We start from the raw sequence: 13,018 nt of genomic DNA on the forward strand, positions 1-13,018 counted from the left end.
TACAGGTTGCAGCCAGCCCTTGAGTCTACAGGTTGCAGCCAGCCCTTGAGTCTACAGGTTTCAGCCAGCCCTTGAGTCTACAGGTTGCAGCCAGCCCATGAGTCTACAGGTTGCAGCCAGCCCTTGAGTCTACAGGTTGCAGCCAGCCCATGAGTCTACAGGTTGCAGCCAGCCCTTGAGTCGTCTACAGGTTGCAGCCAGCCCATGAGTCGTCTACAGGTTGCAGCCAGCCCATGAGTCTACAGGTTGCAGCCAGCCCATGAGTCTACAGGTTGCAGCCAGCCCATGAGTCTACAGGTTGCAGCCAGCCCATGAGTCGTCTACAGGTTGCAGCCAGCCCTTGAGTCTACAGGTTGCAGCCAGCCCATGAGTCTACAGGTTGCAGCCAGCCCATGAGTCGTCTACAGGTTGTAGCCAGCCCTTGAGTCTACAGGTTGCAGCCAGCCCATGAGTCTACAGGTTGCAGCCAGCCCATGAGTCTACAGGTTGTAGCCAGCCCTTGAGTCTACAGGTTGCAGCCAGCCCATGAGTCTACAGGTTGCAGCCAGCCCTTGAGTCTACAGGTTGCAGCCAGCCCTTGAGTCTACAGGTTGCAGCCAGCCCATGAGTCTACAGGTTGCAGCCAGCCCATGAGTCTACAGGTTGCAGCCAGCCCTTGAGTCTACAGGTTGCAGCCAGCCCATGAGTCGTCTACAGGTTGCAGCCAGCCCCTTGAGTCTACAGGTTGCAGCCAGCCCATGAGTCTACAGGTTGCAGCCAGCCATTGAGTCTACAGGTTGCAGCCAGCCCATGAGTCTACAGGTTGCAGCCAGCCCTTGAGTCGTCTACAGGTTGCAGCCAGCCCTTGAGTCTACAGGTTGCAGCCAGCCCATGAGTCGTCTACAGGTTGCAGCCAGCCCTTGAGTCTACAGGTTGCAGCCAGCCCTTGAGTCTACAGGTTGCAGCCAGCCCTTGAGTCTACCGGTTGCAGCCAGCCCTTGAGTCTACAGGTTGCAGCCAGCCCTTGAGTCTACAGGTTGCAGCCAGCCCATGAGTCTACAGGTTGCAGCCAGCCCATGAGTCTACAGGTTGCAGCCAGCCCTTGAGTCTACAGGTTGCAGCCAGCCCTTGAGTCTACAGGTTGCAGCCAGCCCATGAGTCTACAGGTTGCAGCCAGCCCTTGAGTCGTCTACAGGTTGCAGCCAGCCCATGAGTCGTCTACAGGTTGCAGCCAGCCCTTGAGTCTACAGGTTGCAGCCAGCCCTTGAGTCTACAGGTTGCAGCCAGCCCTTGAGTCTACCGGTTGCAGCCAGCGCATGAGTCGTCTACAGGTTGCAGCCAGCCCCTTGAGTATTTGAATACATTGTATCTTTGGCGCCAGACCTTGTGTTAATCATCTCCTAGAATGTGCTTGATTGTAATTTCCCATTGGTCACTGTGCTGACCAATGCCGACCTGACAATACTCAGACGTCGTCACCAGAGCTGGCTGCTTTCTGCTCTCACCATGACGAGTTTAGAACGTGACAGCAGGATTGTATCTGTCGCTGCTGTTGCCTACAGTGCACCTGTTGTGGATTGGCCAAAGCGGAACTATCGGACTGCGAAGAAATAGTGGAAAGTAACGAAAATAACGAAAAGGTATCCGAAGGCAGTTATTCTCCTAGTTTGCTCTTATTTGTCTATAAAGTTGTAAAACATGCACTGTTTGAAAATATTACGGGTGACCAACGCAGCGGCTGTGAAAACGTTTGTGACAGACGCCACTAGAAAAGTGATCAAACAGGGTTGTTATAACAGTTTATTACCGGGTTGTCATCTTACCGTTAAAGTTCAACCGACACAATGTTTCAACACAAGTTCAGCAGATCAGCACCGCATTGGAACAACCTCAAATATGGATCCTGTGCTTCCCAAACTGTGAGTTTGTGTTTCTCTATTAGTGTGTGTGTGTGTGTGTGTGTGTGTGTGACATTACATGCAATTATATCTTTAAAACAACGCTTCTCTCCATTTTCATCAATCATCCATTAGTCTATAAATCTGATTTTAATACCATTAGCATGTGTCTGTGTTGTGTAAACTGTCCTCTTATGTTTCTGTAGGAGCAGTGATGGAAAGGGTCTGTTCTCAGGAGTTGAAGATATGCTCTTCTACACCATCACAGATGGTCAGGAACAAGTCCCTGTCTCACACTTTATCTCTGTGAGTACTCGCATCAGTTAACCATGTACAAGAATGGAGATTCAATTATAAACTAAATAGATTACTCTGTAGCCTAATATATCATTTCTCACACAACCCTCCTTGACAACAAACTCTCTCTCCGTTTTAGCACAAATACATTTCAAGACAGGCCAATTAGTTGAGTCATTTTACTTTTTACAATTAATAATCTGTATGTTATTGCATTTTCAAAAATACTGTTAGTAACTCAAACAAAGGATACATTCAACTATTGCAGTTCATTTTCACTTTATTGCAAGAAACAGTGGGCAACAACAGGGTGAATACACAGAGAGGTGTATCATGGAACAGTATTCAATTATGTTATTGTAATGAAATAGTCTCCATACCTCCAGGCCTGATGGAGCACTGGAAGGAATGTGTCTGGTGAAGATCACAACACAACAGTCAAAAGAGTACCCTATATAGTTACTACAGAGACTATATTACCCTGTATAGTTACTACAGACACTATATTACCCTGTATGGTTACTACAGAGACTATATTACCCTGTATAGTTACTACAGAGACTATATTACCCTGTATAGTTACTACAGAGACTAGATTACCCTGTATAGTTACTACAGAGACTATATTACCCTGTATAGTTACTACAGAGACTATATTACCCTGTATAGTTACTACAGAGACTATATTACCCTATATAGTTACTACAGAGACTATGTTACCCTGTATAGTTACTACAGACACTATATTACCCTGTATAGTTACTACAGAGACTATATTACCCTGTATAGTTACTACAGAGACTATATTACCCTGTATAGTTACTACAGAGACTAGATTACCCTGTATAGTTACTACAGAGACTATATTACCCTGTATAGTTACTACAGAGACTATATTACCCTGTATAGTTACTACAGAGACTATATTACCCTGTATAGTTACTACAGAGACTGGATTACCCTGTATAGTTACTACAGAGACTATATTACCCTGTATACTTACTACAGAGACTATATTACCCTGTATAGTTACTACAGAGACTATATTACCCTGTATAGTTACTACAGAGACTATATTACCCTGTATAGTTACTACAGACACTATATTACCCTGTATAGTTACTACAGAGACTATATTACCCTGTATAGTTACTACAGAGACTGGATTACCCTGTATAGTTACTACAGAGACTGGATTACCCTGTATAGTTACTACAGAGACTGGATTACCCTGTATAGTTACTACAGACACTATATTACCCTGTATAGTTACTACAGAGACTATATTACCCTGTATAGTTACTACAGAGACTGGATTACCCTGTATAGTTACTACAGAGACTGGATTACCCTGTATAGTTACTACAGAGACTATATTACCCTGCATAGTTAGTACTGAGATTTGGTTGTATTATCATGCAACAATAACATGGATGTTTTTATCTTCCAACGTAATGAAATCGCCACAAATGAACTGTAACTTGTTAAATGAAAGATTCAGTTGTAATAGATAGTGAAGGCTCTGATTTTTCATATTGCACCAACAGTACTGTACTGTTTGAATGAAAACGCTCGCAAAACAAGTGACTGAAAGCGTACCCAAACGTGCTTAACCAAGCTTAAATAAAAAATGGAATCAGGTGCTACTCTTGGAACAAGGCTCATCTCTGTCAGTGGATTACAAGATGAGTTAAAGTTAGTTCCTGTGACATTAGTTCACATCCAAGTGCCTCTCATAACAGTATTAATAACTTGGTGAGGCTGTTTTATTTCCAGTACATTTTTTGTTTTGCTGATGCCATAATTTCCCATAATGCCTTTCTCCCTAACCGAACCCTATCTATGTTATTTACCATTGGATAGATTTTACTGTAAAGTGTCTTGCGATTTTTAAATGCGCTTTAAATAACGTTTGATTTGATTTGATCAGGCCCTGAAGAAAACTGGTCTTAATGCATCAGACCCCCGACTGAAGGACTGTATGGACAAGCTGCAACGCTCCGTAACGGAATCCTTTCATGACGTCATGATGGACCGGGAACTCTTCCACAAGTGAGTCGTCTATCTTGCCGGCTAGTTGGATCTAGCCACTCCCAAATCTCTCCATACCCCTACCCCTTAACCCAAGGTATATTGCATAGCATTGTTGAAGCTTCCATATTGCTTACATCTACAGGTCTGCTAAATCAAAAGGTTAGGGCCAAAGGGGAGGGGTAGGGAGCGATTTGGGACCTGCTTCTAGAGCTACCCCTCGCCATCTCTCTCTTCCTCTCTCCACGTCTCGCAACCTCTCTCTACCCCTTTCTACTAAGGCTGGGAATTGCCAGGGACCTCACGATAAGATATTATCATGATACTTAAAGGTATATCTTTGGGATTTAGGCTTTTACATTTTTTTAAATTTTTTATTTAACCTTTGTTAGTTAAATAATGCGGCCCTTTATCTGCTTCGCCAGAGTCTGATGATCTCATGGATACCATTTTTACAATTTTTATGTCTCTGCGTGCAGTTTGAAGGAAGTTGCTAACTAGCGCTAGCGCAATTGCTAACTAGAGTTAGCATAATGACTGTAAGTCTATGGTATCTGCTATGCTAGCAAATACCCATAGACTTCCAGTCATTGCGCTAACACTGGTTAGCATTGACTCGCAAAACTACATCTAACTTCCTTCATACTTGACACAGAGACATAAAAATGATATCCATGAGTTCATCTGACTGAGGGAGTAGATAAAAGTCCTCATTGCCAAAATCCTGAAGTATGCCATAAATTCTTGCGATTCGAAATCAAAATGTATTTGTCTCTTGTACCAAATACAACAGGTGTAGACTTTACTGTGATATGCTTACTTGCAAGCCCTTTCCCAACAATGCAGAGTTAAAAAGTAAGTAAATTAGCAAACAAAATTAGAAAATACAAAAAAAGATACTGTAATTTTATTGCAATTTGATGTTCCAAACATATTGCTCACTGTTCTTGGTACATTCGTAAAGTATTCAGACCCCTTGACTTTTTCCACATCTTGTTACGTTACAGCCTTATTCTAAAATGGATTAAATAAAAACATGCCCTCTTCAACCTACACACAATACCCCATAATGACAAAGTGAAAACAGGTTTTTTGAATTTATTGCAAATGTAAAAACAGAAATACCTTATTTGCATAAATATTCACACCCTTTGCTAAGAGACTCGAAATTGAGCTCAGGTGCATCCTGTTTCCATTGATCATACTTGAAGTGTTTCTACAACTTGATTGAAGTCCACCTGTGGTAAATTCAATTGATTGGACATGATTTGGAAAGGCACACACCTGTCTATATAAGGTCCCACAGTTGACAGTGCATGTCAGAGCAAAAACCAAGCCATGAGATCGAAGGAATTGTCCGTATAGCGCCGAGACAGGATTGTGTCGAGGCACAGATCTGGGAAAGGGTAGCCCAAAATGTATGCAGCATTGAAGGTCCCCAAGAACACAGTGGCCTCCATCATTCTTAAATGGAAGATGTTTGGAAACACCAAGACTCTTCCTAGAGCTGGCCGCCCGGCCAAACTGAGCAATCGGGGAGAAGGGCCTTGGTCATAGAGGTGACCCAGAACCCGATGGTCACTCTGACAGAGCTCTAGAGTTCCTCTGTGGAGATGGGAGAACCGTCCAGAAGGACAACCATTTCTGCAGCACTTCACCAATCAGGCATTTATGGTAGACTAGTGGCCAGATGGAAGCCACTCCTCAGTAAAAGGCACATGACAGCCCGCTTGGAGTTTGACAAAAGGCACCTAAAGGACTCAGAACATGAGAAACAAGATTCTCCAAGATTGAACTATTTGGCCTGAATGTCAAGCAGGAGGAAACCTATCACCATCCCTACGGTGAAGCATGGTGGGGGAAACCTATCACCATCCCTACGGTGAAGCATGGTGGTGGTAGCATCCTGTTGTGGGGATGTTTTTCAGCGGCAGGGACTGGGAGACTAGTCAGGATCGAGGGAAAGATGAATGGAGCAAAGTACAGACAGATCCTTGATGAAAACTTTCTCCAGAACGCACAGCCAAAACAACGTAGGAGTGGCCTCGGGACAAGTCTCTGAATGTCCTTGAGTGGCCCAGCCAGAGCCCGGACTTGAACCCGATCTAACATCTCTGGAGAGACCTGAAAATAGCTGTGCGACGATGCTCCCCATCCAACCTAACAGAACTTGAGATGATCTGCAGAGAAGAATGGGAGAAACTCCCCAAATACAGGTGTGCCAAGCTTCTAGCGTCACACCGAATAAGACTTAAGGCTGTAATAGCTGCCAAAGGTGCTTCAACAAAGTACTGAGTAAAGGGTCTGAATACTTATGTAAATGTGATATTTCAGGGTTTTTTGTGTTTATAAATTTGCAACAAAAAAAGATATATTTTTGCTTTGTAATTATGGGGGAGTGTGTAGATTGATGAGGAAAAAAACGATTTAATCAATTTTAGTTTAAGGCTGTAAAGTAACAAAATGTGGGAAAAGTGAAGGGGTCTGAATACTTTCTGAATGCACTGTATGTCTGCTGCAGAGAAAAAAGACAGGATGAGAACATTTGTTTTGATCAGTCATGGAAATAAAGGTGCTGAAAACATGTTGGCTATTTAAAAAGAAGATGGAGGACAAACTATAGGATGATTTTAAATTTTGCGATACTTAATGTCAAAGTATCGATATATCGTTCAAAATAATATTGCGATATGTAACTGTATACATTTTTCCCCCCATCACTACCCCTCTCTACTTCCCTCCACCTCTTACATTTTAGTCATTTAGCAGACGCTCTTATCCAGAGCGACTTACAGTAGTGAATGCATACATTTCATACATTATTTTTTTTTTTTGGCGTACTGGTCCCCCGTGGGAATCGAACCGACAACCCTGCCGTTGCAAACACCATGCTCTACCAACTGAGCCACACTGGACTGTATACCCCTCTTCACCTCCCTCCACCGCTCTCTAGCCCTCTCCACCTCCCGCCAGTCCTCTCCACCTCTCTCTACCCCTCTCTACCCCTCTATACCCCTCTCTACCCCTCTGTACCTCTCTCCACCTCTTTCAACCTCTCTCCAACTCTCTCTACCCCTCTCCACCTCTCTCTACCCCTCTCCATCTCTCTCTCCACCTCTCTCTACCCCTCTCTAGCTACCTCCACCTCTCTCTACCCCTCTCTACCTCTCTCTACATCGCTCTACCGCTCTCTACCTCTCTCTACCCCTCTCCACGTCTCTCTAGCTCTCTCCCTCTCTCAACCTCTCCACTTTTCTCTACCCCTCTCCACCTCTTGCTAGCTCTCTCCACCTCTCTCTACCCCTCTCTAGCTACCTCCACCTCTCTCTACCCCTCTCTACCTCTCTCTACATCGCTCTACCGCTCTCTACCTCTCTCTACCCCTCTCCACGTCTCTCTAGCTCTCTCCCTCTCTCAACCTCTCCACTTTTCTCTACCCCTCTCCACCTCTTGCTAGCTCTCTCCACCTCTCTCTACCCCTCTCTAGCTCTCTCCACCCCTCTCTACCCCTCTCTACCCCTCTCTGCCTGCCTTTCTCCACCTCTCTCTACCCCTCTCTGCCTGCCTTTCTCCACCTCTCTCTACCCCTCTCTGCCTCTCTAACACACTGTCATCACATTTCCGTCTCCTCTTACTGCAAAGTACCATGGTAGAGACAGGCTATAAATACCCTGACCCCTTCAGCATTCCACATGATTAATCCAGGGTTTGTTTAGGCCTACATTATACTGTATTTCTTTCTGTCTCTCTGTCACACACACACACACACACACACACACACACACACACACACACACACACACACACACACACACACACACACACACACACACACACAGACAGACAGCCACAGCCAGCCAGCCAGCTCCTCTCTCTCTGTCATTTAATCCTCAATACAAAGTCATGTTTAAGAGTCGGTGCACTCGCCTACGTATTATCTGCATGTGTTTGTGTGAGGGCAGTGGGTGGGTTGTGGGCTACAGGGCAGGGAACGACTCGGATTGATAGATGCCAGCTGGCTTGGACCTTGGGGGCACGTATACACACATGCATGCACACACATACACACAGTCAAAATGAGAGACGTTTAGTCTTTATCATGCCACACCGTGACTCTGATTTATAACTATGGAGTCAGGAGTTAGTGTATGTTTACTTATTATCTTACTTATTTGATTATAATTACATTTGTGTACTGTCGCTTTAAGAAACTGCTATCAGTTGTTTGAAAAGATATGTTCACTTTCCCGATGATTCCTTTGAGGCAGTACTGACTGACACTTCCTGAGGTGCAGTTGATGGACTGTTATCTGTTGAATGATCGTTATTCCACTTCTTCTCCGTTGTTGTTTCTGTTTCCTAATCTTGGTGCTGATAAGTGGTTTGAATTGCTGTGGAAAATAGGGTTCAGCTGAGCTATGTGAGAATGTGAACGTTATTCTCTGTGACACACGCAGCTAATTATACTCCCTGATCAATGCCTTATTATTTCATACCCCAACCCACCTCTCTGCTCACAACAAAGACATATGATAGGCCTTTTAACTTTTCACAACCTTTATTTATGAGTAACCTACTGTGTAGAATACTCAGCTAGCATATTTGGTTCACTGGAAGTTGAGGGAAAGTATGTTTTTGGTATCCTATTGGTTCTGGGAACGAAAACATACGTTTCCGGTAAAACTGAACGTTTTGTAAACGTTCTGAGAATGGAAGTGAACATTTTGTCTGGTCTGGGAATGTACATTTTTAGGTTACCAGGGAAGTTCTGAGAACGTTTTACTATGCTTCCCTCAAAAGAGTTTTGTTGACGCTGAGAACAGAATGCATGTTCTTAAATAACATTCTTAGAACGTTCTTTGAACATTTCCTTGTTTCATTGTTTCCTTGTGGTTTTTATGGAAAGTTTTCTTAATGTTATGAGAACATTAATGTACTAGAACCAAGAAGAAACCTGTAGGAAACGTTATTTTGAAGTACTGAAATTCCCACCTAAGAAACATATGTTTCTCATAACGTTATGTACTAGCTGTGTATCCTGCACATTTTCCAGAATGTTGTGGGGAAGTTGTATGCAAAATAACCATAGGACAACCACACTCTCACCAAGCTACAATAAACATATGGTTCTCAGAACGTTATGTGCTAGCTGGGTGTAGACCCTTTAAAATGTACACTATGAGAAGCACTGGTTTCTGTACTGACAATAATTTACTCTGAATGAGAATCCTTTCATAGTTATTAACTCTAATTCATTGCCATAGATGAAACACTCTCCTTAATTTTGAAAAGACACTTGAGTCTAACAGTGTAATTCAGAATTAATGTTCTAGGGCTCTGGTTCACTGACAAAGGGTATTCATTTCCTTATTTCAGTTCTAATAAAACATTGTTGTACCGATCCTCAGGTGTGTTGGTGGGAACATAGTGCTTCTGATCCAGGCCTTCAGAAAGAAGTTCATCATCCCTGAGTTTGATTCCTTTGTAAAAAAGATAGATCAAATCTACGACACCGTCCAGAAAAACCATGACGGACATGTAAGTATATTTGTTTACCGTGTACAGTAGTTTAACGTGTACAGTAGTATCTGTTTAATGTGTACAGTAGTATCTGTTTAACGTGTACAGTAGTATCTGTTTAATGTGTACAGTAGTATCTGTTTAACGTGTACAGTAGTATCTGTTTAACATATACAGTAGTATCTGTTTAATGTGTACAGTAGTATCTGTTTAACGTGTACAGTAGTATCTGTTTAACATATACAGTAGTATCTGTTTAACATGTACAGTAGTATCTGTTTAATGTGTACAGTAGTATCTGTTTAACATATACAGTAGTATCTGTTTAACATATACAGTAGTATCTGTTTAATGTGTACAGTAGTATCTGTTTAATGTGTACAGTAGTATCTGTTTAACATGTACAGTAGTATCTGTTTAACATATACAGTAGTATCTGTTTAACATATACAGTAGTATCTGTTTAACATATACAGTAGTATCTGTTTAACATATGCAGTAGTATCTGTTTAATCATATACAGTAGTACCTGTTTAATGTGTACAGTAGTATCTGTTTAACATATACAGTAGTATCTGTTTAACGTGTGCAGTAGTATCTGTTTAACATATGCAGTAGTATCTGTTTAACATATACAGTAGTATCTGTTTAACATATACAGTAGTATCTGTTTAACATATACAGTAGTATCTGTTTAACGTGTACAGTAGTATCTGTTTAACATATACAGTAGTATCTGTTTAACATATACAGTAGTATCTGTTTAACATGTACAGTAGTACCTGTTTAATGTGTACAGTAGTATCTGTTTAACATATACAGTAGTATCTGTTTAACATATACAGTAGTATCTGTTTAACATATACAGTAGTATCTGTTTAACATGTACAGTAGTATCTGTTTAACATATACAGTAGTATCTGTTTAACATATACAGTACTATCTGTTTAACGTGTACAGTAGTATCTGTTTAACATATACAGTAGTATCTGTTTAATGTGTACAGTAGTATCTGTTTAATGTGTACAGTAGTATCTGTTTAACATGTACAGTAGTATCTGTTTAACATATACAGTAGTATCTGTTTAACATATACAGTAGTATCTGTTTAACATATACAGTAGTATCTGTTTAACATATGCAGTAGTATCTGTTTAATCATATACAGTAGTACCTGTTTAATGTGTACAGTAGTATCTGTTTAACATATACAGTAGTATCTGTTTAACGTGTGCAGTAGTATCTGTTTAACATATGCAGTAGTATCTGTTTAACATATACAGTAGTATCTGTTTAACATATACAGTAGTATCTGTTTAACATATACAGTAGTATCTGTTTAACGTGTACAGTAGTATCTGTTTAACATATACAGTAGTATCTGTTTAACATGTACAGTAGTACCTGTTTAATGTGTACAGTAGTATCTGTTTAACATATACAGTAGTATCTGTTTAACATATACAGTAGTATCTGTTTAACATATACAGTAGTATCTGTTTAACATGTACAGTAGTATCTGTTTAACATATACAGTAGTATCTGTTTAACATATACAGTACTATCTGTTTAACGTGTACAGTACTATCTGTTTAACGTATACAGTAGTATCTGTTTAACATATACAGTAGTATCTGTTTAACATATACAGTAGTATCTGTTTAACATATACAGTAGTATTTGTTTAATGTGTACAGTAGTATCTGTTTAACATATACAGTACTATCTGTTTAACGTGTACAGTACTATCTGTTTAACATATACAGTAGTATCTGTTTAACATATACAGTAGTATCTGTTTAATGTGTACAGTAGTATCTGTTTAATGTGTACAGTAGTATCTGTTTAACATGTACAGTAGTATCTGTTTAACATATACAGTAGTATCTGTTTAACATATACAGTAGTATCTGTTTAACATATACAGTAGTATCTGTTTAACATATGCAGTAGTATCTGTTTAATCATATACAGTAGTACCTGTTTAATGTGTACAGTAGTATCTGTTTAACATATACAGTAGTATCTGTTTAACGTGTGCAGTAGTATCTGTTTAACATATGCAGTAGTATCTGTTTAACATATACAGTAGTATCTGTTTAACATATACAGTAGTATCTGTTTAACATATACAGTAGTATCTGTTTAACGTGTACAGTAGTATCTGTTTAACATATACAGTAGTATCTGTTTAACATATACAGTAGTATCTGTTTAACATGTACAGTAGTACCTGTTTAATGTGTACAGTAGTATCTGTTTAACATATACAGTAGTATCTGTTTAACATATACAGTAGTATCTGTTTAACATATACAGTAGTATCTGTTTAACATATACAGTAGTATCTGTTTAACGTGTACAGTAGTATCTGTTTAACATATACAGTAGTATCTGTTTAACATATACAGTAGTATCTGTTTAACGTGTACAGTACTATCTGTTTAACTTATACAGTAGTATCTGTTTAACATATACAGTAGTATCTGTTTAACATATACAGTAGTATCTGTTTAACATATACAGTAGTATTTGTTTAATGTGTACAGTAGTATCTGTTTAACATATACAGTAGTAACTGTTTAACGTGTGCAGTAGTATCTGTTTAACATATACAGTAGTATCTGTTTAACATATACAGTAGTATTTGTTTAATGTGTACAGTAGTATCTGTTTAACATATACAGTAGTAACTGTTTAACGTGTGCAGTATTAGCTTCATGACCTGCTTCTGATTTAATGTGATTGCTGCAAGGATGGGTATGTCTCATGATTAACAGATCAGGGTGCGATTCTGGTCATGTACAGGAACTTATGTCCTTTTGTTCTCCCGATCTGGGATACCTCACCATCAAATGCCCGACTGCATTAGATCATTTTCTTAGGTTATTGTCACTGCCATATACAGTTGAAGTCGGAAGTTTAATACATCTTAGATGTATGTTTAAATATATTTAAACTCAGTTTTTCACAATTCATGACATTTAATCCTAGTAAAAATTCCCTGTCAGAAGTTTACATACACTCAATTTGTATTTGGTAGCATTGCCTTTAAATTGTTTAACTTGGGTCAAACGTTTCAGGTAGCCTTCCACAAGCTTCCCACAATAAGTTGGGTGAATTGTGGCCCATTCCTCCTGACAGAGCTGGTGTAACTGAGTCAGGTTTGTAGGCCTCCTTACTCACACAAGCTTTTTCAGTCCTGCCCACAAATGTTCTATAGGATTGAGGTCAGGGCTTTGTGATGGCCACTTCAATACCTTGACTTTGTAGTCCTTATGCCATTTTGCCAC

At 40.3% G+C, this 13,018-nt stretch overlaps 1 protein-coding gene across 2 annotated transcripts in view; it reads left to right on the forward strand.

Annotated features, from left to right (window-relative positions):
- The first annotated feature begins 1,466 nt into the window (after positions 1-1,466).
- Positions 1,467-13,018, forward strand: part of LOC106566158 (glutaminase liver isoform, mitochondrial) — a 47,870-nt gene continuing 36,318 nt past the window's right edge. Inside the window, exons 1-4 of one of the 2 annotated variants that reach the window (XM_045691953.1) lie at positions 1,467-1,898; positions 2,084-2,183; positions 4,105-4,226; positions 9,614-9,743. In XM_045691953.1, coding sequence (XP_045547909.1) covers positions 1,678-1,898; positions 2,084-2,183; positions 4,105-4,226; positions 9,614-9,743 — 573 coding nt within the window. In that variant the 5' untranslated portion in view covers positions 1,467-1,677. The remainder of the gene's footprint in view (positions 1,899-2,083; positions 2,184-4,104; positions 4,227-9,613; positions 9,744-13,018) is intronic. The other variant, XM_045691954.1, reaches the window with a different exon arrangement.

This window comes from Salmo salar, chromosome ssa12, assembly GCF_905237065.1.
Source record: "Salmo salar chromosome ssa12, Ssal_v3.1, whole genome shotgun sequence".
NCBI classification, from domain to species: Eukaryota; Metazoa; Chordata; class Actinopteri; order Salmoniformes; family Salmonidae; genus Salmo; species Salmo salar.